This window comes from Grampus griseus (assembly GCF_964374135.1).
Source record: "Grampus griseus genome assembly, chromosome: 7".
In the NCBI taxonomy this organism is placed as follows: domain Eukaryota; kingdom Metazoa; phylum Chordata; class Mammalia; order Artiodactyla; family Delphinidae; genus Grampus; species Grampus griseus.
In genome coordinates, this window is record NC_139001.1 from 113,030,199 (window position 1) to 113,055,704 (window position 25,506).

Below are 25,506 nucleotides of genomic sequence, written 5' to 3' on the forward strand. Positions count from 1 at the left end.
TGAATAAGTGACCAACATTTTATACAATGCACCACCCAACAACAGCAGAACAGGCATTCTTTCTAAAGTACACACTGAATACTCACCAAGACAGACCACATCCCAAAAAGGTAGGACTTAAGTAGAGGGGACAAAAAGGCAGCAGCTAATGGAAAATGAAAATAAGCTTACATGTACTATACAAAGTATCTGGCCAAACAACAGGGCATTATCCTTTTTAATCCTTACAAACAATTATTCAAGAAGGCAGGTTTTTGTCTCCAGCTCACAGATGCGGAAGAAACTGTACCTCACAGTGTAGCCCAGCCACAGAGCTCGGGTTAGAACACGGTGCTGGCTCTAACTGCTAGGTAGGCCCTGCTCACCGGTGGGGTCCACCTATAAGGCTGGGAGCGAATTCCAGCCCAAGGCTGGTTTATGTATGGTCCAAAAACTAAGAAAAGATTTTACATTCTTTAATGATTGAAAAGTAATCAAAAGAAGAATAGTATTTTGGGATGAAAACATTATAAAAACTTCACATGTCGGTGTGCACTTAGTTTTGCATATGGCTGCTCTGGCACAACTGCAGGATTCCATAATTACCAAATAGTTAGGGTCCCCAAAGCTTAAAATATTTACTACCTGGTCCTTTAGAGAAAGTCTGCAACCCCTGATGTGCACCTTGCTATAAATTTTACAAATAAAAAAAAAGAACTCAAAATGCTCATTTAAATACCAGCCATATAATCTCTCATCCAGGGTAAAAACCTTTGACAATTCATCAGGAAGCAGACAAGAAGCATCACTAAGCACACCCCAAGTTTTATTCTCAGGAGCATAAATGAGAACATTTACAATAGCAAAGGCGGGAGGAAGTCACGAGGATGCAAAAACCACCAAGAAGAGCTCCACAAGCAGCTCCGCGACAACACGCACAGTACCTCCAGTATTTGTCAGCTCTCCTTTTCATCAACACAGGGCTCGAAGTTTACAGAGAGAAAACAAACAGAACATAAACTGTTATGGAACACCCACACATCACAGATTATGGAAAGCTGGGGACAGGGGGTGGCGGGGTAGCTGACCTTCCTGAGGTTCCAGGGCAATACCCTGAAGGAGACGAGCAGATTCCAGCAGATGGAACCAGGACTAGATAGCTTTAACACATTCCTGTCAGTTACAGCGAGGAGGTTTTTTACAACCACCCAGTGACATTTTGACTCAAAGCACTGTCTCCAGGACCTACAGAAAGACGAGTGCCAAGGCAGAAAGGCTTGGGGCCCAGGGGCCACAGCAAAATAGAGGTAGGAGGCACCTCTTCTGTGCAGCTGCCCACTGGTGGGTCGGGGCCACAGCTGGAGGGGCGCTCCTGGAACAGCCCAGGGCCACCATCAGGGAGACCTGCATTCTACTGTTCAACAAGGTTCAACTGTGTTTTGAAGAAAGCTTATTCACTAACATATGCTTCTCAAAAAACAGACTGTATGGGTATCTAAGTGTATTAGCAAGGATTCTCCACGGAAACAGAGCAGGGGTGTGTGGCGGAGGTGGGTGGAGTATGTGCATGTTGAAGGTGGTGAGGGAAACAGATTGATTTATTTTGAGGAACTGGCTTCCATAATTGTGGGGATTCAATGCCAAAATCTGCAGGGCAAGCCAGCAGGCTGAAGACCCAGGGAACAGCTGATGTTACAGTTTGAGTCCAAAGGCAATCTGGAGACAGGATTCCTTCTTGCTGGAGGAAGGTCAGTCTTCTCTCTATTCAGGCTCTTCGACTGATTGGATGAGGCCCACCCACATTACGAAGGGTAATCTGCTTTACTCAAAGTCCATGGATTTATTTATTTAATAAATTTATTTGTTTATTTATTTATTTTTGGCTGTGTTGGGTCTTCACTGCTGTGTGCAGGCTCTCTCCAATTGCAGTGAGAGGGGGCTACTCTTCGTTGCGGTGTTCAGGCCTCTCATGGCTTCTCTTGTTGTGGAGCACGGGCTATAGGCACGTGGGCTTCAGTAGTTGTGGCACGTGGGCTCAGTAGCTGTGGCTCACGGGCTCTAGAGCGCAAGCTCAGTAGTTGTGGCGCACAGGCTTAGTTGCTCCATGACATGTGGGATCTTCCTGGACCAGGGCCCGAAACTGTGTCCCCTGCATTGGCAGGCGGATTCTTAACCACTGCGCCACCAGGGACGCCCCAACGTCCATGGATTTAAATGTGAGTCTCATCCAAAAATCACCTTCACAGAGCTATGTGGAATATTACTTGATCTAATAAATACCTGGACACCACGGCTTAGCAAAGTTGATACATAAAATTAACCATTACACTAAAGGTCCCAATTAATCAAACATTAGCTAAAAAGAGATACAGTATATGTTTTTATATGACATTGAAATTTTTTTTCTATTTACAAAGAAGTACAAGTATAATTTTAAGAGATTTTAGGTGTGAAAACTTTCTAATGGAACACAAACACAGAAGTGGCCATTCAAATTTCCCTTAACTCCACTGTATTATAAAGATACAGTGCAATATTTATTATGTCTAGCTCATTTGATTAGGGATGTAGTGCTGGTAACATGGCAACTTCACAAACAATTCAAAGATTTTAGGAGCAGATTAGGGAAAAAAGATGCCTATATTCATTTAACAGAAAAATTTAATTCTCACATGAAAAATAAAGTGATCCATCAAGTCGATAATAGGATTTTTTCTTTTTTTGGCCATGCCGCGTGGCTTATGGGATTTTAGTTCCCCAGCCAGGGATCGAACCCAGGGCCCCAGCAGTGAGAGCACCGAGTCCTAACCACTGGACTGCCAGGGAATTCCCAATAAATGGGATTTTAAAAGATGGAGAAATAAAATTAAGGAAGACCTCTCAGCAGGCATGAATAGTTAAAAAGCTGAAAGCATCCACCTGAGTGACACATAAAAGGGCACTCATCTTCAGTGTCCCATCCTCCACTGGGGAATTGGTACAGCCCTAATCAGCCTGAAGCCATGACAAGACAACTCACTAACTCATGACACAAATTCTGATTGGATCTCTCCTGTATATATAGTACTCTGCCAGGTGCTGGGGTACCAGGGTTAAATGACAGAGCCTGTCCTCATGGTTCAAGGTGGATACAGAGCTGTTACAGGCAGGGTGAGGGACATGAGAGTAAATGCAGGGGCCTTGGCTTCTCAACTCAGGGACCCTCCCTGGCAGCTTCTTTCATCGCTCTGCTGTTTTCTTCATACCACTGCCACTCTGTCCATTTTTTATTTGTTGTGCCAGTTGGTATATAAGCACCAGGAAAGCAGGAGCCACGCCTGGCTCATTCACCACCACATTCTAGTGCCAGAAACCCTCACCAACAGCCGGATGAGTCCGTGAATCAATGAGCAAATGAATGAATGACCCACATGCTGCACAACTCACTCAGTCTCCCCAGAGGAGCGTGCATCCCTGGGACTGCAGTGTGGAAAAGGATCTGGACGCTCCGATCCACAGAACTGCCCACAATAACCCATGGCCAAAGCAGCCTGGCTGTAGTCCGGGCTGTGCTTCCTACCCATCCACTGGTCTCTCCTCGACTCAACAGAGCTGGGCCCAGGAGGGGTCAATTTACTGATTTCAAAAAAGGATAAAATAAAGTCAAGCCAGAGACTGAGGGTTAGACTCTAAATGCTGTACCGTTACACATTTTTTGTACATTTCTTCTAAATTCTGGTGTACCTCACATCCTAGAAGGCTTTAATTTCTATTGAAAATAAAGTGTGTATGTTTCATACATGCACTTATATGCCCGTAAGTTACCTCTGGAAAGATACTAATAATAGTAATAATACCCCTGAGAAGGAAAAAAATAAATAAAAGGAGGTAACTGAAGAATAGGACTGGGAAGGAACTCACTCTTCGCTGAAAACTGTGTTAGCTTTTGAATGCTATAAGCTATGCATGCAATATAAGTATTTTTTAATAAGATAAAAATGTTTAAAAGTTCTAACACTGAATTTAAAAATAAATGTGTGATATAAAAGATTTGAATTCATTCCTGCTGCAACTCCTTTAATCAAAAACAGGAGTTCCAGTCTCTCAGGCAGGCAAGTCCCTTCACAAGCTGATTTAACACAGGAACATGGGACATCCTTTATCCTAGGTACTGGCACCTCCTATGTGCCAGGCACTGTGTTCAGTGAAGGGGACTCATGGCGACAGGACACTGACACTCCTGCCTGCACTTGAACAATCACCGTGAGAATCACAAACCCTTAAATAGCACAAACTGGGAGCCAGGCACTGTTCTGCACATGTCATAATCAACTCATTAATCAACTCAATAACCCTATGAAGTAGGTGTTTCATCAATCCAGAGATGCACCTTTTGCAAATTTCAGCATGTCAAATTGATATGCATCAGATTCATGGGCAGCACATTCTCTCCTGGTGATAAATAATACCACGTCTTACTACTGAGGCATCTTAGCCTTGCTGAAATGCATTTCTTGCCACCCAGATAGTGCTCAGAGCATATATCTCACCCAGAGCCTTAGGCTAGTAAGGAGAGCTCTCCCTCTGCTGGCCCCAGGGTCTGTGTGCCTCATCATCTCACAAGCCAAGTGCAAGACCAGACACCAAAATGCTGACCAGATTTGCCTGAGGTTGGATAAAACTGTGGTGGAACTTTGGATGATTAAAAGTAATTCAGGTGCTCATTTTGGCAGCACATATACTAAAATGGTAACAATACAGGGAAGATTAGCACGGCCCCTGCATAAGGCTGACACACAAATTCATGAAGTGTTCTTATACGTTTTGTGCCCTTCCCCACCATCTTGACACCCTCTGCTGATTAACACACACACACACAAAATTCAGACTCATTCAATAGAAAACCCTATGGAGCCAGCAGATTCTTGATATCAGTACCCTTCATTGTATTTGTATATTTTCTTACCTCTGCAAGGAATTATTAACTATGAAGTCTATTAAATCTAGTGGTACTCCTCTTCTCCTATTTATGAAAGAATAATAAAAACTTACATAATCTAAAAAAATGGAAATCAAGAATCCCCGGAAAAGAAAGAAACTTCTGATACTTCAAAGAGTGGCCAGCCTTTTGAGGGGGAAAAAAAAATCTCTCAGAAATGGACTATATATAAAATAGATAATAAGAACATACTGTAAAGCACAGGGAACTCTATTCAGTACTCTGTAATGACCTATATAGGAACAGAATCTAAAAAAGAGTGGATATATATATAACTGACTCACTTTGCTGTACAGTAGAAACTAAGACAACATTGTAAATCAACTATGCATCAATAAAAAAATTAATTAAAAAAATCTCAGAAATGGAACCCTTGTGCACTGTCGGTGGGAGTGTAAATTGGTACAGCGATTATGCAAAACAGTATGGACACTCCTCAAAAAAATTAAAAATAGAACTACTATATGATCCAGGATTCCCACTCCTGGGTAAATATCCGAAGAAAATGAAATCACTATCTCAAAAAGATATGTGCATCCCCATATTCACTGCAGCATTGTTCACAAAAGCCAAGACATGGAAACAACCTAACTGTCCATCAACGGATGAAGGGATAAAGAAAATGTGTATGTACACACACACAAGCACACACATACAGGCACTCTCACACAATGGAATACTATTCAGCCATTAAAAGAAGAAGAAAATCCTGCTATTTAGAACACCATGGTTGACTAGGACATTACACTAAGTGAAATTAAGTCAGACAGACTATATGATCCACTTACATGTAAAATCTGAAAAGGCTTCAACATAGAGAGTAGACTGGTGGTTGCCAGGAGCTGCCCGGGTCGGAGACATCAGTCAAAGAGTACAAACTTCCAGTTATAAGAAAAATAAGTTATGGGGATGTAATGTACAACATGGTGACTACAGTTAACCGCAGAGTCCTGTATACTTGAAAGCTGCTAAGAGAGTAACTATAAATGTTCTCACCACACATCAAAAAACGGTAATTATGTGAAGGGATGGACGTGTTAACTAACCTTATTGTGGTAATCATTTCATTTGCTATGTATATCAAATCATCATACTACACATCTTAAACTTATGTTAATTACAGCTCGATAACTATGGAAGGAAAACACATCTCTCAGAAACTGCTAACTTAGAGGCACCTTTACATTTAGAATTTAAATTCACATACTCCAGGTGAACCCTTGGATAAATCAGACTGACTTGATAACTCTGGTTAAAAATGGCTCTATGGGGCTTCCCTGGTGGCACAGTGGTTGAGAGTCCGCCTGCCGATACAGGGGACATGGGTTCGTGCCCTGGTCGGGGAAGATCCCACAACAGGAGAGGCCACAACAGTGAGAGGCCCGCGTACCACAAAAAAAAAAAAACAAAAAAAGGCTGTAAGTCCATTCCCCGATGTGCTAGCAGTGTGGCATATAACACAGCATACATGATTTCTAAGCCTTGGGTTTGTTTTCTCAAGGAGAACCTAGTTAATCTGAATTTTCTAAACTGTCTACATGAGTTTCACTCATCAGAAAGTTGACATAACTTCCAGGTGTAAGACTGTGAAAATATAAGATTACAGACTCACTCTAATTGAATTATAAAATTCTGACAAACTTTTTTATATCAATAAAAATCACATTGTTCTGTAGTGTATTACCTTAAAAGCAACGTTCAAATCTTTCATTAACTTACACTGGCCCCAATACTAAATTGATTTAATCGATAGCTAATCTGTGAACCCCTGTACAAATGCTAAGAGAAAATAACTAGATCATCAGTCACCAAGCACAGGTTAACGAATAAATGCACACATGCCTTTGCCTCTTATTGTTACTGCATGGCAGTATTCAAAACCACCTTTGCACCTCTTAATGAGCACATTCTTCTTGCTTATTAAACATGTAAAATGGGACCCTTATAATGTGGACTCCAGAGCTCTGCTAAAATGCTCTAACATCTACTTCCCATTTTTTTATCTGTGGTATAATAAAAATATATGTTTGGTCTTTGCTCTAGGTTCCTGGCGCAGAGCTCCTAAAAGCCTTGGAATTTACTGAGGATAGGAGTGTCTTTTGATACTCATAACGAGCCCCTTTCCACTGTACCTGAGCTTATGCTAATGAGCTGACTCAGCGTGGGGCCTCTAGACAGCTTCATGATGTGGGCTGGATACCAGAAGGACCAAACAGCGATTAGAGGGTGAGAACTATCAGGCCCATCCCCTGACCGCCAGAGAGAGGGGGGCTGAGATTAAATTATAAAATCTCTTGAACAACAGAATTTGGGGAGATGCCAGGTTGGTGAACACACAGGTGTGCTGGGAGGGTGGAGGGCCCAGAGGCGGCTATGGAAGCTCTGAGCTCCTTCCCCCAAACCTTGCGTTCTGCATCTCTTCCATTTGCCTGTTCCCGAGCTGTATTCTTTAAAATAAACCAACGAAGTGTTTTCCTGCATTCTGTGAGTTGTTCTAGTGAATTACTGAAACTGAGAGGGTCATGGTAACCTCCGAATTTGTAGTCAGCCAGGCAGAAGTGGGAGTAGTCTGGGAATCCCATTTAAGGCTGGCATCTGAAGTGGAGGTAGTCTTGCGGGACCGAGCCCTTAATTTGTGGGGCCTGAGCTAACTCCAATAGTTAAGTGTCAGAATTGGATTGAATTATTAGCTATCCAGCTGGTGCTGGAGAATTACAGAAGTGGTGTGGAACGACTATCCGAATTAGAGGCTACTTAATTTAGATAAAAGTCATAATTAACATGGATGGTTGAGATTGGTAAACCAGAAAGGATGGTGGCAGAGAAATGTAAATATATAAGCAAGATGATAAACGTTACTATCAAGGAATAAAGATGGAAGAAAGATAGGGACTTCTCCGGCAGTCCAGTGGTTAGGGCTCTGCGCTTCCACTGCAGTGGGCGCGGGTTCAATCCCTGGTGGGGGAACTAAGATCTCACATGCCGCACAGCACAGTGCAGCCAAAAAAAGGAAGAAAGACAGTAATTTTTGTCTTAAAGGAAAATGTCCAATTATGTCAAAACGTGAAAGACGGTAAGAGATAAGTGAGCAGATAAGTAAATTGCAGAAGATTTGAGGAAAAGGGCTTTATCTGCCTAAGTTAAACAAAACCTGCAAAAATGTGTCCGAATTGACAAAGTTGAGCAATAAATAAAAGTGTGAGCCCTTTACTACCAGGCTGGGCTTTCTCTCTGGGACTAGGGCACAGCCATCCTCTCTCGAGCCCAGGTCAGCTTCCTCTGAAAGCTGTTTGATGCCACCTTCCCAGGATCAGACTCTAAACTCTGAACTATAAAATTGTCAAGGTATTTTTACACCAGATGTATCTGGCACTTCCTAGATGACCAGAATAACAAACAGTGGCTCCCACATCATGGAGTTCATGATGTTAACACCCACATGCAGCAAGAAGGCTGGACATAAAAATAAGCAGAGAAGGGATGCTCCGTATTTCTTCATGAGCTCACAGCTATCATTAGAGCTTCCCTGTGCTTCAGGGCCACAATATGGGAGAGCCAGCATATCAAAAAGAGAAAATTAACATTCCCTTGATTAACTTCATACAGGCAGGATGTTATTTAAACAAACACACTGCAATTCCCAGGATAGTGGGAGGCTCTAGACATGCTTCCATGCCTCGCTGCCTTTGCTGTGTTCTAACCCCAGGATGGACAAGGACCAAATCCTCACACCACCGCCAAGAAGCCCACCCTGCAAAAGATTTTACTCCTGTCCATTTTGATAACGTTGCTAAGTCTAATCAATCAACTGGAGCCTCAAGTTTTATCATCTGCTCCCTTCTAAAGCTAAAGCTAAAGGCCAGAAATTGGGTCTTCAACAAACAAAAGCAACAACACCAACCCTGTAGGGAACAGACTCCAGCAGAAGCTGATATCACTGCTTCCAATAGACATCAGGCAGGCTCCCAGGAGTGGGTTAAGTTTTCCATAAAGGACTAAAGATTCAAAGTGCTAAGAATTAACTATGAAGGACAGAATATATTTATGAGGGAAATCTAACTGTGGTCATTTGCTTTTTTTTTTTTTTTTTTTTTCAGTACGCGGGCCTCTCACTGTTGTGGCCTCTCCCGCTGCGGAGCACAGGCTCCGGATGCGCAGGCTCAGTGGCCATGGCTCACGGGCTCAACCGCTCCGCAGCACATGGGGTCTTCCCGGACCGGGGCACGAACCCGCCTCCCCTGCATCGGCAGGCGGACTCTCAACCACTGCGCCACCAGGGAAGCCCTGCTTTTCTTTAATGTTCTGTTTTCTAAGGAGCACATGAGGAAGCTCTTTTCCTCTTTCTGCCTCTGAAACTCCCAATGTAATAGACTGTAGCTACAAACAGACACAACATACTCTTTGACAAGCAAGCATCATCAGCAGGACTTGGAAACACATTGGAAAGGCAGATTCCCAGGCCCTATCCCAACTCCAAGTAACGGAAAGCTCTAAGGGTGGGCCAGGCATGGGTGTCTGACCAAGCCTCCAGGAGATCCTGATGAACTACAGAGTTTGAGAACCCTTAGGCTTTTGACCTGTAGTGTGTAAGCGTGCCCCCCGAGAGTGTGTCCAGAGCAGCAGCAGGCGCCCCTCCTGGATTCAGACACAGCTGGTGCTCCAAGGAGTCCACTTCCCTCCAGGCTGGCCCACCCCACCTCCACTGCTCCCCGTTACCCGGCACACTGCTCTTTGCAGTCCTCCACCTGGAGGCCTGTGCTCACTTCTCCCCAGGGACCCCACACGCCACCGCCCTTGAGCCCAGACCAGGGCCCCCTGACAGACCACAGGGAACACTCCACCTCGGAACTCCTCCAGCCCTGGCTGTGGGTAACATCATGGGGTCTTCATCATCCTGTTACACACCTTGCTTATACAGATGCCTTTTCTGCCCAAATAATCATGAATTATTTGGGAAGAAAGGCCACATTCAATGTTTTACATCCTCCACAGAAAAACTATAAAACTAGCAAGAAAGTTGTATTCTTAAAAAAAAAAATCAAAAACTCATCTCATGGAATACATAACTAAAGAGTACTGACTAGACAAAGGAAAAAAAAAAAAACCCCAAACAATTAATGCACTTAAGGACAATATGAAGTCAGAAAAAGCCAAAAACAAGCTCCATAAAACTACAAAAATTAGTCCTGATGTCAATAAATTACATTTGTAATGTAACAGAAACAGCAGTGAAACTTTTTCAAGAGGCCTGGCTAAGCAAAATAATGGCTAGTGTATTTCTACTATCTGCATAGACTGAGAAGGTTTATAATAAATGAAACAGCTCATGATACTTAAGTTCTTCACATAAAGGCCAGCCCTAGACAAAAATAAAAAAATAAGCTTAGCATATCTTTTAGTAGCCTCCTAACTTTCCTTTCTTTATATCCTATTCCCTTCTCTACCTTCCTCAAAATAATAAATACAAACAACCCTAAAGAGGGTTGAAAGAAATGTTCACTCAAAAAAACGTATATGGGCTTCCCTGGTGGCACAGTGGTTGAGAGTCCGCCTGCCGATGCAGGGGACGCGGGTTCGTGCCCCGGTCCGGGAAGATCCCACATGCCGCGGAGCGGCTGCGCCCGTGAGCCGTGGCCGCTGAGCCTGCGCGTCCGGAGCCTGTGCTCCGGAACGGGAGAGGCCACAGCAGTAAGGAGCCCGCATACCGCAAAAAACAAAAAAAAACAAAAAAACAAAGAAAACGAAAAAAACAAAAAAACATATATGACTATAATCTAGCCTGCCTTTTGCAGGGTAGGCCCCCAAAAGGAAACACAAAAGCTTACTACGTAGGAGGAAGCATTCTTTCCTCATCAGTAGGACCAGAAAGTTCTAAATGTGACTGCAAAAGAAAGCAAAGTTTATCTCAATGGAAGCGCAAATTATTAGAAGCCACGATTTCCCAGAAATTAACCATGCAGAAATCCAGCTTGATAACAGTAAGAACTCATCCTAGAATGGGTGGGTGCAGAAGAAAGTGACCGATCCCTGCGGAAAACAGAACAAAGAAAACTTGTGTGTTTGAGGAACTTCTACTCTAATCTGTATTTTCCTCACAATCAGCTACAATACAACCACATATAATGTACATAGTCTTAAAAATGAAATTTGTCATGTATAAGCCTGAGAAAAAAAGTATTTTCTAATAATAAAAAGCAATATCATGCCACATTAAAAATAAACTTTTACTGAATGTCAAAAAAACTATTCAGTTGGGACCTACATAAAGAACAATTACACTTTGCTTTCTAACCACATGATTTTTAAAAGAACAAAAAATATTCATCAAATGTAATGAATAAGAAATACACTTTGAATTTATCCATGTAATTAGCTTTTCTTAGAGTATCTTTTAGAACTAATGTTTCACAAAAAACATTTTGGGGAATGAGTTTCAATGCATTAACAAATACTGGAGAGCTGAGACGAAGAGGCACAAAAACTTTAAAAATACACAGAATGGAAAACCATAATTCAAAAAGATACATGCACCCCAATGTTCACTGCAGCACTATTTACAATAGCCTGATCACGGAAGCAACCTAAATGCCCATTGACAGACGAATGGATAAAGAAGATATGGTACATATATGCAATGGAATATTACTCAGCCATAAAAAGGAACGAAATTGGGTCATTTGTAGAGACGTGGATGGATCTAGAGACTGTCATACAGAGTGAAGTAAATCAGAAAGAAAAACAAATTTCGTATATTAACACATGTGTGGAATCTAGAAAAATGGTACAGGTGAACCAGTTTGCAGGGCAGAAATAGAGACCCAGATGTAGAGAACAAACGTATGGACACCAAGGGGGGAAAGCGGCGGGGGCGTGGTGGTGGTGTGATGAATTGGGAGATTGAGATTGATATGTATACACTGATGTGTATAAAATAGATAACTAATAAGAACCTGCTGTATAAAAATATAAATAAAATTTAAATATTCAAAAAATATATATATACAGAATGAACTACTAAAACATTACGGAGTGAAAGATGCACAAAACAGCACAGAGGACTACATGATTCTATTTACATGTAAGTCTAGAAAAGGCAAAACTAATCCACGGTAGAGAAAGATCAGACCAGTAGTTGCCTCTGAGCAGAGAGGGCAGGGGTGAGCCGGGAAGGGGCACGAGAGAACCTTCGAAGTGAGAGTAACGTTGAGGGGTCTAAGTTACACCAACTACATCTGTCAAAACGTATGGAAGAGTAAACTTAGAACATGTATTTTATTATGCATAAGTTTTACCTTAAAGACAAAAAGTTACACTGAAATGGACCCTGTTAATACCATACATGAAGTGCCCAAGGGCACCAGGTAAGGCGCACCAATGGACAGAGGAGGGACTAGTAGGGCCTGGGGGATAGGCGTGCGGCTGCTCACTGTGTAGACCTGTAGGCTTTTCAGGCTTGGGGTGGGTCCACGCATTCATTTCTTTTTAAAGCCTAAACAGTGATGCTGATTCACAGCCAAAGTCAAGAACAACTGAGTGACAGAATTTCATTGCGTTTTCATAACTACAGGCCTAACAAGAGTGTTCACTGATATTTCCCTGCATAGACAAGAAGATACAATAGAAGGGGAGCCAAGTCCAGGCCACAGGTCGAAGGCTTCCAAAAAGTGTTTTATACACTCCCACTCGAGAGTCATACAGGAAAAATTTCAGGAATACTGATTATTTCCACTCGACCTTATAATAACCACAATTTATAGTTAGCCAAAGCAATATACATTTCAAAACTTAACGAAGAAACATTAAGTGGAGTTCCTATAAGCTACAAATGAGACATCAGAGGAAGGACACCACAGCAAGGTGGTTTTGCCATGAAAAGGCCTTCAATTCACACAGAACAATGAAATCCAGGAAGCTCCTAATATTAACTATCATTTAGACATCTCCAAAGTGAAAACAAAACTTCAGTTACACTCAAGCACACTTCTGTTCCTATAGCACATTCCAAAATTTCTATAAAATGCAATTTATAAAGGTCTTCACAAAATGAAAAATACTAAAGGCCCTTACCTTTTCTAGAAGGAAGTTCTCCATTCTGTGTTAACTCTGCCCCAGTATATACAATTTCTCCATCTTTAACCATTTCATTCCACAGACCACAGAGCCCATCTCGTGTGAATGCAAGCTGGCAATGATAAATAAAATAAACTTACAGAGTAATCACACTCACAATGCAATTCTTAAAGAATAATATGGAAAAAAAATCTCATTCGTTCAACATTTAATGAAAATTTTCCCAAGAAATACAGTTAAGTGAAAAAGGTACTGTGCATAATAGTTTATATACTGTGCTACGTTTTGCCTAAGATACAAGAAAAAAGACACATGTGGGCAGGTGCTCTGGAAAGATAAACCAGACACAAATTACATGATCACTTATCGGGAGATGGGAAGGGGAACGTGGGTAAAAAGCAGCAGAGGTGAATGAAGGCAAGATTTTGAGTATACCTTACGTTTACTTCTAAAACATATAAATGATTTTCATTTTCAAAAAGTACAATTAAATCATAAAAAGCAAAGCCTATAACTGGTAACAAGCAAATTAACCTGTTTATCAAAAAGAAAAGTACACTTGACCCTTGAACAACTCAGGGGTTAATCCAAATATAACTTTTATAGTCAGCCCTCCATATGCACGGTTCCTCCACAACCACAGACTCAACCAACCATAGACCGTGTAGTACTTCAGTATTTACTACTGAAAAATATCCAAGTACAAGTGGACCCACGTAGTTCAAACCTGCATTGTTCAGGGTCAACTGTATGTCAAGACCCTTTTCAACTATACATCTTTAGCTGGATATACTTCAAGGGGAAAAAAAAAACCTTAAACTTTACTAATTGGTCTTATTCACAACTATAATATTGATATTAAAATTTTTCAACTATTTCATGTATATATTATAGGATAAAGCAATGTTAATATAATAAAATGTATGTTTATGACAAAGTATGTTAATGTTACTAGATTTAAGTATAAAAGATAAAATCAAGGAAGTTTTTAAGAACAATTTGAATTGGAAATCTCAGCATGAATTTATATTTGAATATATCTGCTTGCACTGTCTTTGGAAAAGACCTAAAATCAATGGCACTCTGAGAGCAGTGAGTACACCCAGCACCCAGATACTGGTTTCCAAGAACCACTTCCTACTAAATGAAACCTGGGCTCTAGGGAAAAAAAGGCTGAGTCAAGGACCAGGAAAGAAAGGTGAGCCTGGAATATCTTAAGTTTGCACCAAAAAAGCTGCTCAAAGCCTGATGAGGACTCCCTCACTGGCCAAATTTAGAATAATTTTGAACATCAAAATACATAACGGGGCTTCCCTGGTGGCGCAGTGGTTGAGAGTCCTCCTGACGATGCAGGGGACATGGGTTTGTGCCCCAGTCCGGGAAGATCCCACATGCCGCGGAGCTGCTGGGCCCGTGAGCCATGGCCGCTGAGCCTGCGCGTCCAGAGCCTGTGCTCCGCAACGGGAGAGGCCACAACAGTGAGAGGCCCGCAAAAAAAAAACAAAAACAAAAACACGAGTCCATAGTGATATTCAAAGACAAAACAAAAATGCCCACAAAAATGCTCTTGGTTGTCAGTATTTGGAAGTCAGAAAAGGTTTCCCAGAGAAAGCAGTCACTGAAGGGCGTGGGCATGGTAAACACCCAAAGAAGGCATCCATTCTGAAAACGGCAGGTACAACAGAAACCCTCTTCTCAGACAGACAAGACACTTTACACTAAAACAGACACATCTGTTTGCCCATCTTTTAATGGAAGGTCAGGGCCTTTTCTTTGTTCACAAGTCCACCAGCTTGTCCCTTGTCATCAATCCAACATTCGCCACTCTCATGAAGCATCCACTATTTCCAGACTCAGTTTCTTTAAAGGGAGCAAGAACTGAAGGGCACTCTGTGAGCGATCTTAGTACACAATTCCTTTAGACTTGCAAGGCTTTTCCCGCAATCCTTGACAGTTCTCTCTTACCTAACCCGTACAAGTAATTTTTTTTAGCATCTCACTTTTATCCAAACGATGTGTAGTAGGCAAATCTAAGATGCCCTCAAGATCCTTGCCCCCCCGGGGCACACACACCCTGTGTAATCCTCTCTCTGAGTATGGGCAGGACCTGTGAATATAGGACGGGACTTTCCACCTGTGACTAGGTTTTGTTTCCTTCTGTGGCAAAAGTGAAGGAATTTCTCATATATAATTAAGGTCTCACATTGGTTGATGTCTAGTCAACCAAAAGGATGATTACCCTAGGGCCCTGTCAGGTAAAAGCCCTTAAGAGGATGGGGCCATCCAGAAGAGACACTCTCCCAGCCACTGCCATGAGCTGCCAATGGAGGGGGCATATCCTAGGAGCCCACAGCTCAGCCCCACCCAACACCCAACAAACTGAATTCTGCCGACAAGGACCCCAGTGAGACTCCAGATGAGAAAGCAGACTGGTTAGCACCCTGACTGCAGCCTGTGAATCCCGAAGCAGAAGACCCAGCTAAGCCATGGCCAGACACCTGACCCACACAGAAAGGGGGAGAGAGTAAATGGAGTTGTTTTAAGCTGCTGAATTTCTGGTCAGTGACTTGTTACATCGCAACAGAAAACCAATTTCGCATCTAACTTAGTTTTCACAGAAGCAACAACTTGCTCTCAGCACTCATATTTTATCTGTCCACATCACTAACAAGATAACTGCCATAAACATACTTGAGACCAAAACATGACTGCTGGCAAAAGTATTAACTGGCAGAGGGAGAAGTAAATCCTTTCTAAAAAGTGAGCCACAGACGTTCAGGGTCCCTGAGGTTTTAACGCGGGAATGGAAAGGCCTGGCTCATCTGCTGGTCTGCGTAAGAGGTGGGCAGCTAAGAGCTGCCGCTGGGCTCAGTCCTGGCCCACAAAGCCACGTAGGCAAACAGTGGCCAGAATAAATACAGCCCCACACGTGCTGTGCTCCAGCAGTTACACGCCACCTCTAGGGGCCAGGGAATAAATGATCACACCTCCAGCCATAACTCAGTGTCAGGGCAGTGGAGAGGACAGAGGAAGAAACCAGAAACAAAGGAAATAACTTAGGTGGCCTCTGCTAAGAGCTCCCCCAAACAGGATGAGAGCGTAAGCCAAGACATGGAAGAGAAGAGTATGTAAGACATTTCAGATCAAATGGGACAGAGCAGATGTGAAACGTGAAAAACCAGGTAGGGAACAGACTCAGGATGAGAGGGAATTAGCTCAGTTTTAACCACTGAGATTTGCACCAACTACTGAACATAAACATGGAGATACTCTCCCCATGCACGTGCATACATGTACACACATACACACACACAGACACATTACACACATACTGCAAATACAAATCCAGATCTTAGCAGAGTGTTCAGGGCTAGAGGTTCAAATCTGGGAGTCAACAGCATGGGCAATAAACCTGCAGAAGATGCTAACGCGGAAGGAGGGAGGGTGGACCAGCCCCGACTGCCCACTAGGATTACCCCTGGGTGGCTGGGGACGAAACATTTATTAAAGAATAAGCCAAGGAAAAGCCCAGTTTACATGGAAACAAGAACTATCACTACCGCCCATTCTTTCATCACTCGGGTCATGCTGGGAAGGATGAGAGCAGGGCAGCTGTGTGGAAGGTAGACACTGGGTGTCTGGAGGGATACTCGCTGTAGAAGCCTCTTAGGAACTGCGGACGTGAACTCGAGTAACCACCCAACTACAATGGTTCGGGCATCTGAAAGGATTCGAGGAAGGAGGAACACTGCTAAGGCAACAGAGCAAGCTTCCATGGAGCAGGGCTTGAAAGAGCTAGACTGCAGAAGGCAGAGATGACGCCCCTGGGAGAGCATTCCAAGGCACTGGGAGGGAAGCACAGGATCCCAAGGAGAAAGAGGCCAGGAAAACTGGGAAATAATCATGGCACTGGAAGAATAACCTGCACAAGCAGTGAAAGTCACTTCAATTTGGCAGTTTAAGAGTATTTGTACAACAGTCTATAAATAGTTTGTCTTTATTAGTAGGTAATTTACATAAACGTTCCCAATGGGTGACAACACAGATCTTAAATTTTAACTTTTTTCACATAGAATCCAGATGCCTCTGATTAGCATTATTCAGTCTTAGGACCCTTTTCCAATGTGCTCTTACATTCTTACCTCACACCTCTAAAATCACACAGCAGGTAAAGGCATTTTCATCCTGAAAAGAAGCCAGCAAGGGGGCTAGTAATAGGCCCAGTTTTGAGGGTCAGGAACTAAAACTTAGGAGTTCAATTACCTGACCAAGATCACACAACACCGAGGCTGTCAGAGTTTTTGGGAAGAGGCCTAACTCTCAAGCTTGTTCTCTTCTCACCAACACCACATGCACCAACACATGCAGTAAGGAGGCCTGGGGGAGCCATCACAGGTGCTACCAATACTTGAAAACCAAATAGAATTGGGCAAGAGGACCCTGAAGGTATCTATTAAAATCACTACTTCAGAACTGTATAATTACACAATATAATCCGAAATAGAATATGCCAAATGAAATAAATGGCATTTTGATTAACTTATAGTTAGAAAATGTTTATTTCTTCTATTTTTAAAATATGCCTGAAATGTGATCTGTTCAAATATTTGCAGATGACTAAAGTAAAGATATCTGGTTTTTTTTCTTAGCCTTGCAGAAAAATACTTTCTAAACACCTACTGAACACAGGACAATATACCAATTCCAAAAAATTTTAAGAACAGGTTTCTAGAACTGGAAAGGTCAGAAAGAAACATAAAGTACATCTGTTTGAAGACATCCAGGCAGCAAGGAGAGGAGGACAGCCCAGGGAGCCGAAGGCTGCTTCCCTAGAGGCACCTGCCAATTCTGCGAGCAGGGCTGAGACCAAGCACAGCTCAGTGGAGCTGCTGAGCGGCTAGAGCCATGGTCCTCACAGGAAAGAGGCCTGTGAGGAAGAGGGAAACATGCCACGCTTTGAGCAGAACTCCGAAGGGACACACACACACACACAGAAGTACGGGTGAGGTACAAGCAGGCCGGTAGGAGCCCCGTTTTGAACCATCACAGTTCCCTGCTGCTCTGAAGTAACCTGAGGTCACTAGTGCTACTAGTTTGACAGATCCTCTCTGGAAGAGGAAAGCGTTACCCAGTATCCCCAAGTGATCACAACGATTTTTCATGTACAATACCTAGAACTCAAACAAAAATAAAAATGGGTAAGATAAGGCCACATGACTGAAAAATGAAGAAAATGGAAGACAGCATAAGCAAATCAAGAGTGCATCCAGAAAAGAGACATACAGATACAGACTTTGCCCTAAAAAGGAAAGCCCAAGTAACAGATTAAAGTGCTGACACTTTCCCTGGCAGATGCCAGCCCAGGGCAGTGAGGGGAAGGGCAGAGGGGGAGGTAAGACAAGGAAGCATAGGAAGCAAATGATGCAGCAAGTTACTACAGGGGTCAGCAAATTAAGGCCCACCAGGGGCCAAACGTGGCCCACGACCTGATTTTAGATGGCCCTCAAGCTAAGAGTGGCTTTTACATTTTTCAATGATCGAAAAATAACCAAGGAAAATATTTCATGACACATGAAAATTATGACATTCAAACTTCAGTATCCATAAAGTTTCTGGAGCCTACCAACATGTACTTGTTTTATGTACCGGCCGTAGCTGCTTTCGCATGACAACAGCAGAGGAGAGCAGCTGTTACAGAGGACACATGGCCCACAGAAATATTTACGATCTGGCCCTTTACAGGAAAAGTCTGCAGACTCCCGTTTTACTGCACCGGTCCCCACTCCATGGTGTGCGGCAGGTATACTCTCCAGGCATGTGGGGCTCTTCGCCAAGGTCTCCGAGAAGAAACCACAGACCCGTCCAAGGAGGGAAAAAAAGGGGGTGGGGGGTGGGAATTAAAATACCCAGTTCCCGTATCTCTCCTTACCAAGCGGTGAATGTTCGCCCTGTGGAAAGTGAGCTCCTGCTCTCCCCCACCTTCCAGACGATGTCACCTGCAACTCCATGGTAGGCAGCTGGGAAGCCCTAACCTACACCCTGCTGTGTGACGTTACATCTAAGACGAAGAGTGGAAGGGCAGCCCACAGGCACGCTGGGGTATCAACCCAGAGGGAAAGGGAGATGCAGTCGAGGAATCTAAAGAGGCTGCACAAGGTTTAACGTGTTCAAGCAATTAAAAGATCACATGAACAATTTCAGCAGAGAACTGGAAACTATAGAAAAGTACCTAATGTGGCAGTTAAGCAAACTGCCAAAACACTTCAAACTAAACATTTAAAATAGATGCATTTTACTAAATATAATTATACCTCAATAAAATGCATTCAAACAAAAATGTGGAAATTCTAAAACCAAAACAAACAATATCTAAAATTAAGAAGTCAATAAATGAGATTAAAGCAGATTGGGAAGGCCTGTGCTTCCACCTGTGAAGAATTAACTTCTTTAGGAATTACCTGTCTGGTAGAAAACCAGACAGAATATATCAAACAGCTGTTTTCCAACATTGGACAACAGACAGCCCAGAACTGTGATCCCTGAGAAGGGCAACAAATGAAGTAAGGGCTACAACTTCCCAAACTTAATGCCTAGAAGCAGCTTCCAGGCTGCAACACAGGAAAGGGGAACCCAAATAGAGCCCAGAGGTCTTGCTGAATGGAGGAGAGAGACCAGCTATAAGTAGGTCAAAATGACAAGAATACAGGAGAGGAAGTTGGCTGCAGAGAGGCTGATCTCTGGAGATGGGAAGAGGGGACCCCTTGAGATTCTGGCTGAGAACTGATCTGGGTATGAGTTGAGAACACTCCCAAGGCTGGGGAAAGCAGCACTAAAAAGGAGTAGGCAGAACCCCTATGATTCACAGTCTGGGAAATCTTGTGTTTCCACCAACCAGAATAGAAAGACCTCCCAACACACGAAGCATTAGTCCTGAGAAGGACATTGCCTTAATAAGGCAGATAAATTAGCCCAAGATTAAAGGCTGTGCTAGATCAGCCCAAACAAACCTTAGGATCAATCTTTGAAAGGCCAAATTGATCCCAAGTAACTTACATGCATGCCAGACAAAACTAATGCTCTGTAAAAGAATAAAACAAAATCTAACACAGAATAACATAATATTTATTTATAATGTCCAACATTTAATAAAAAATTACCAGGCATGCAAACATGTCCCATAACCAGAGCAATAAATCAACAGAAATGATAGATTCAGTCAATCGAAATAAATGCAGAAATTACAGACATGATGGAATTAGCAGACAAGAATGTTAAAAGCTCTATTATAGATATGTTCCATGTACTCACAGAGAGGAAAATATGAACATCATGACAAGTGAAATGGAAGATATAAAAAGGAACGGAATGGAATCTCTAAAGATGAAAATACAAGACCTAAAGTGAAAACTTCAATACATAGGATTACTAAATTAGACACTGCAGAACAGTTCTACTATAATCCAACATGTCTAAGCATACAGCTGTTGTAACAGCTATGCTCTCTCCCTTTTAAAACTCACTCTGGGTTCTACCCATAACTATAGGTTTAATGCCCACCACCAGTCTTCATGTCCATGTACAGTCATTCAGTCATCTAAAGATCTTTCTCTACTCAACTCCTCAGGAAGGGCTCTTGGAAACAATATTTTCTGAGTTCCTGCTCATTGATAAACTTGTGTCCTTTTTACCTGAAAAGTCAGTTCTGCTAGAACATAAAATCCTTGGCTCACATTTTCTTTTCTCAGGTGCCATGAATATGTTACTCAGCTTTCTTCTGCATAAGGCCTTGTTGTCAAGTCTGATGATAAACTCATTTTCTTTCCTTTATAACTATTATTAGTCTTTTCCAAGAACCAAAGCTAAAAGTCAGTTCTTTAAAAAAAAGACTACCAAAATATATAAACCCCTGACAAGACAGGTCCAAAGTACAGAAAAGATACAAACAACCAAAATCATGAATAAAAAATTGAGCAATACTACCTATTCACAGACACGAAAGAAATCACAAGAAGTCATTATGAAAATCAATTAAGTTACCTGTGTGTACAACATCCTTTTACTTCTATGTATCATCTGTCAACTGGAAAACCTGAGATTTGAATTTACCAAGATGTTCATGTTTACATTTTTTAATCTACTGATATTTCTAAGTGTAAAGTGACAATATATACATTTAATAACTTTAAGTTTAAAAGCTAACTTTCATGCTGAATCATTTTAAATTGATGACTAGAAGAAAAGAAAAATTCAATCTGAGTTGCATTATTGATATAGTCAACAACTTTGATGGGCCTCAAAGGCATTATACCGAGTGAACAAAGCCAGTTTCAAAAGGTCACATACCATATGACATTCTCGAAATGACAAAATTATACAGATGGAGAACAGATTAGTGATTGCCAGGGGTCAAAGATGGTAGAGGAAGTTGAGTGTGACTATAGAGGGACAGCAGGAGGGAGATCTCTGTGGTGATGGAACACTTCTGAATCTTAATTGTGGTGGTGGTTACATGAATAATCACATATGATAAAATGGCATAGAACTATGCTCACATTGTACCAATGTCAATTTGCTGGTTTTAATATTATACTATAGTTACCTAAGATTGTACCACTGGGGGAGTCTGGAAGAAGAGTACACCGTGACCTCTCTACTTTCTTTGCAACTTCCTGTGGGTCTATTATTATTTCAAAATAAAAAGTTTTAAAAATTGCTTCATACATACCTAATTTCATGTTCCACTTCAAAGAACCCAAAAATAGAAACCCAAAAATAGGAGATTGATCTGAGTACAGCTTATTCAAGAAAGAACAGGATAACACCAGCCATTCGTGGACCCCGGCTCAAAGACACACCCTTAAGCTTACATCAAGACTAGCAAGGGACTTCCCCGGTGGTCCAGTGGTTAAGACTCTGCTCTTCCACTGCGGGGGGGCACGGGTTCGATCCCTGGTCAGGGAACTAAGATCCCACATGCCATATGGCACAGCCAAAAAGAAGAAAAAAAAAAAACAAGACTAGGAAATAAATATGCATATGTATTTTAAGAATAAAAAGTTTTTAAGGTATTATGTACTATTTTTATAGTTCTTTTGCTTAACTGACTTTTTGGTTCACCAAAAAAACTACCAATCACATTAGACAGAAGGACTTTTACTGTAAATATAAACATGGTAATGGTAGTGATTATGTAGCTAACACTTCTTAGCTCTGTATTTGCTGCCTCCTCAAGAGAGTTGTGAAGGAAGATGGCGATTCAAGGAACTCCACACAACAACCAGAAAAGAGTACTGAAGAAGTAAAAGGCATTATATATGTAAAAACCAGATATATGTCTGCCATACAATGGGTACTCCATTAGAGGCAGCTGGTTACAAAGTCCCAGGCCTGAGGGATCTAAATGTCTCTGATCAAGAAAGTCTAGGATTAGTGTCTATATTCTCTATAATAGACATATTAAAACTTTTCAGTCTCCAAAAATTTTTCCTTTCTAAAGTCACTGAAAACTTCACAGGCATTTCAAATAAAAACAGCCATAGAAAAATAGATTAGCTAACTCTTACAGCTAAGAAACATGCTTCTACCCCACATATTATTCATTACCCAGGTGTCAATCCTGCTCCCAATACAGAAGCCTACTTAAGGAAGGGGACCCTTCCCACTCCAGGTGGGAGAGACATCCCCAACAAGGTAAGTGTAAAACCCATCAGCATAAGGCTGGCATCCACAATATATGTTTTCAGGAAAGATTCCAAAGAGTAAACCATGTCTAAGTTATTCCTTAGGGTAAAACAACAACATTCATTCCTCACATTTAATAAGCAATGCTGGAGAAATTGTATAAAACCAAGGTCACCAATCACTTTTTTCACACTATTTTCATTTATCTCACAGCTTCAACACCCATACTACATTTTTCCTCTATCCAAAACCTAGGTCTCTTCACTTATTCCTAGGAGTTCGGAAGACTTCTGAATAGTACTCAAATGTCTAAAGAAGGGCCAAGCACTGTATATTACACTAAATAAACCAAAGGTAAAATGGTAATCACTCTAAGGCATGAGTGGTGTTTCTATTTATGTGTATCTGCCTGACTCATTGTAGGCACTCAACTCAGCATTAAACCGGTTTTAGATCAAGATGCTAAAACTCATATTTAGCAATTATTCAATTATAATTACTAAGGGAAAAAAAACTTCATTAGGTAAAGTTCTTTACTTCAAAAAGTTTTGTAAAATATATAAACACTAATACAAAAACAATTCTTGGGACTTCCCTGGTGGTCCTGTGGGTAAGACTCTGCGCTCCCAATGCAGGGGGCCAGGGTTCAATCCCTGGTCAGGGAACTAGATCCCACATGCATGCCGCAACTAAGAAGTCCACATGTCTCAACTAAAGATCCCGAGTGTGGCAACTAAGACCCAGCACAGCCAAAATAAATAAAATAAATAAATTTTCTTTTAAATTTTTTTAAATAAAAAAATAAAAACAATTCTTAAAATCAGTTTGCCGGAATCTCAAGATTTTGTAAATAAGAAATTATTCATCTCTCACTTCCCCCACCCCTGCTTAAAAAAAAAAAGTCAAAGGAAAACAGAAAGTAATTGCTAAATAAAAGATAATGTTTAAATTAAAAAAATAAAAAGTCACTACTTTGCCAATTCTTAACCCAATTCTTCTTGGGTTAACCATCCCATCACCCACAACATAGTTCTTAACACTTGGCTCTGAAACCAACTGGGACTCCACACTTAAAAAAAAAAATGTAAGAAGGGCAATAACGCTTCACTACAAATATCTAAGATCAACTGCTTACAGAATACATGACTTGCGTCATGCAGTAGGTAAGACTGTATTTAAACAAGGTTAAGATTACTTGAGAAATACTTAAAATGGTTAACCTCAGGGAAGAGGGAAAAAACGCATATACACAACAAAATATTTCAGCCATTTCTTTCTGAGGGCAACAGGGAGTTACAAACAGTTTTTCCATTTGCAAACAAAACTAACTTGGGATAAAGAAAAGACTACAGAAACATCATCATTATTTATTTGACAATTTCTGGACAAGCATGCAATTACCTTAAAACAAATTATTAGAGAGTCTAAGGCTAACATTTTGTTTCCACATGTTCTTGATATGAAAATCCAAGCACTCCTCTTAATAAGACCAATGAGAATACAAAACAAACAGCTCAACTGAACCCTTGTCTCTCCAGAAACACAATCCCATAAAAATGAGTTTCTGCAGGACATAATAAATGACTGTATGTCACTTCTCCCCCACATAATTAACTGAACATCTCAAAAAGTATCACTAAACAGTCACCAAGATATGGCTAAGAATGATACAGACCTCTTAAAAAATAATAACAAAAAATTTTTGCATAATATCTCGTTTCTTGCACTTATAAATAACTGTAATTAAAATGTAGCCACACACACTATAAATAGAGCAATAAAAACTGACACAATAAAAGGTACATTTAAAGTTATAGAAAACAAACCTGCTTCTCTAATATGGCAAGATCTGATCTGCATGCCCTTACATATCCTAAAGAAAGGGTTCACCAGAAGTTTAACTATGTAGGCAAGGAAAACACCAGGAAAAAGGAATGTCAAAACCCCACCTGTATATCTGTTTTCAACCATTTGGAGTCAAGTCGAGCCTGAGCAGCCAAACAGAAAGAATCAGAAGGCATCTTTCCCCCGATTTCCTCCCAGTCGTCAAACCTGCAAGTAAAACAGAAACGCTGAAGACCTAAACCTTTTCAGAATTTTACAAAGACCCTACCGCAAGATTTAATGCGGCAAAAAGAGGGAACAGGAAGGAGGGAGAGGAGAAGCTCTGGAGGAGGGGAGTGAGAGGAGGAGAGAGGGAAAGAGAAAGATAGGGCGAGAAAGGAAAAAGCCTACTTCCAGTCCAGGTAAGAGTCACACACGGGATTCGCCCGGGTCTGTACCACGTCGGCGAGACCTTGAGAATGGACGGTTACAAGACCAAATCACAATGTCACCCCTTCCCTTAAATCCAAAAGGTAAACACACAGACTGCAAAAAGCCCACATCTCAACGACAAATGACACCAGAACGCATCCTCCGCTTTACCTCAGGCCAGAACTGGTGCGTGAAATAAATTAACCAAAATTCACGTCTGCAGAAAAATCCAAAACAATAATCACTTGGAAATGAAAAGACAGCCCGAGACGCGCGCCGCGGGCGGTCCGTGCAGGCCCCGGTCCGGCGGCTGCGCCAACGCCCGCCGTGCCCCGGTTTGGCCCGGCCCCGGCCTGCACCGCCCCAGCGGCCGGCCGCCCTCGCCGCCCCCCTAGAACGAAGACCGGACGGCAGAGGCCCGGCTGCCTGGCTCCAGCGCGTGCGGACACAGCCCCAAAAGCCACGGGCTAAGCCGGCGCTCCCAATCCCGGGGCCTGCAATCCCGGCGCCTCCAGAGGCCGGCGGGGCGGGCCGACGCGGGA

The 25,506-nt window shown here is 42.0% G+C and overlaps 1 protein-coding gene across 1 annotated transcript in view; it reads right to left on the reverse strand.

The window, feature by feature from the left end:
- Window positions 1-25,254, reverse strand: part of HERC2 (HECT and RLD domain containing E3 ubiquitin protein ligase 2) — a 230,085-nt gene extending 204,831 nt beyond the window's left edge. Inside the window, exons 1-3 of the mRNA XM_082658482.1 lie at window positions 25,136-25,254; window positions 24,658-24,760; window positions 13,025-13,139 (exon numbers count right to left, since the gene is read on the reverse strand). Of these exons, the coding sequence (XP_082514608.1) occupies window positions 13,025-13,139; window positions 24,658-24,729 (187 nt within the window). The 5' untranslated portion in view covers window positions 24,730-24,760; window positions 25,136-25,254. The remainder of the gene's footprint in view (window positions 1-13,024; window positions 13,140-24,657; window positions 24,761-25,135) is intronic.
- Between the last annotated feature and the right edge of the window lie 252 nt (window positions 25,255-25,506).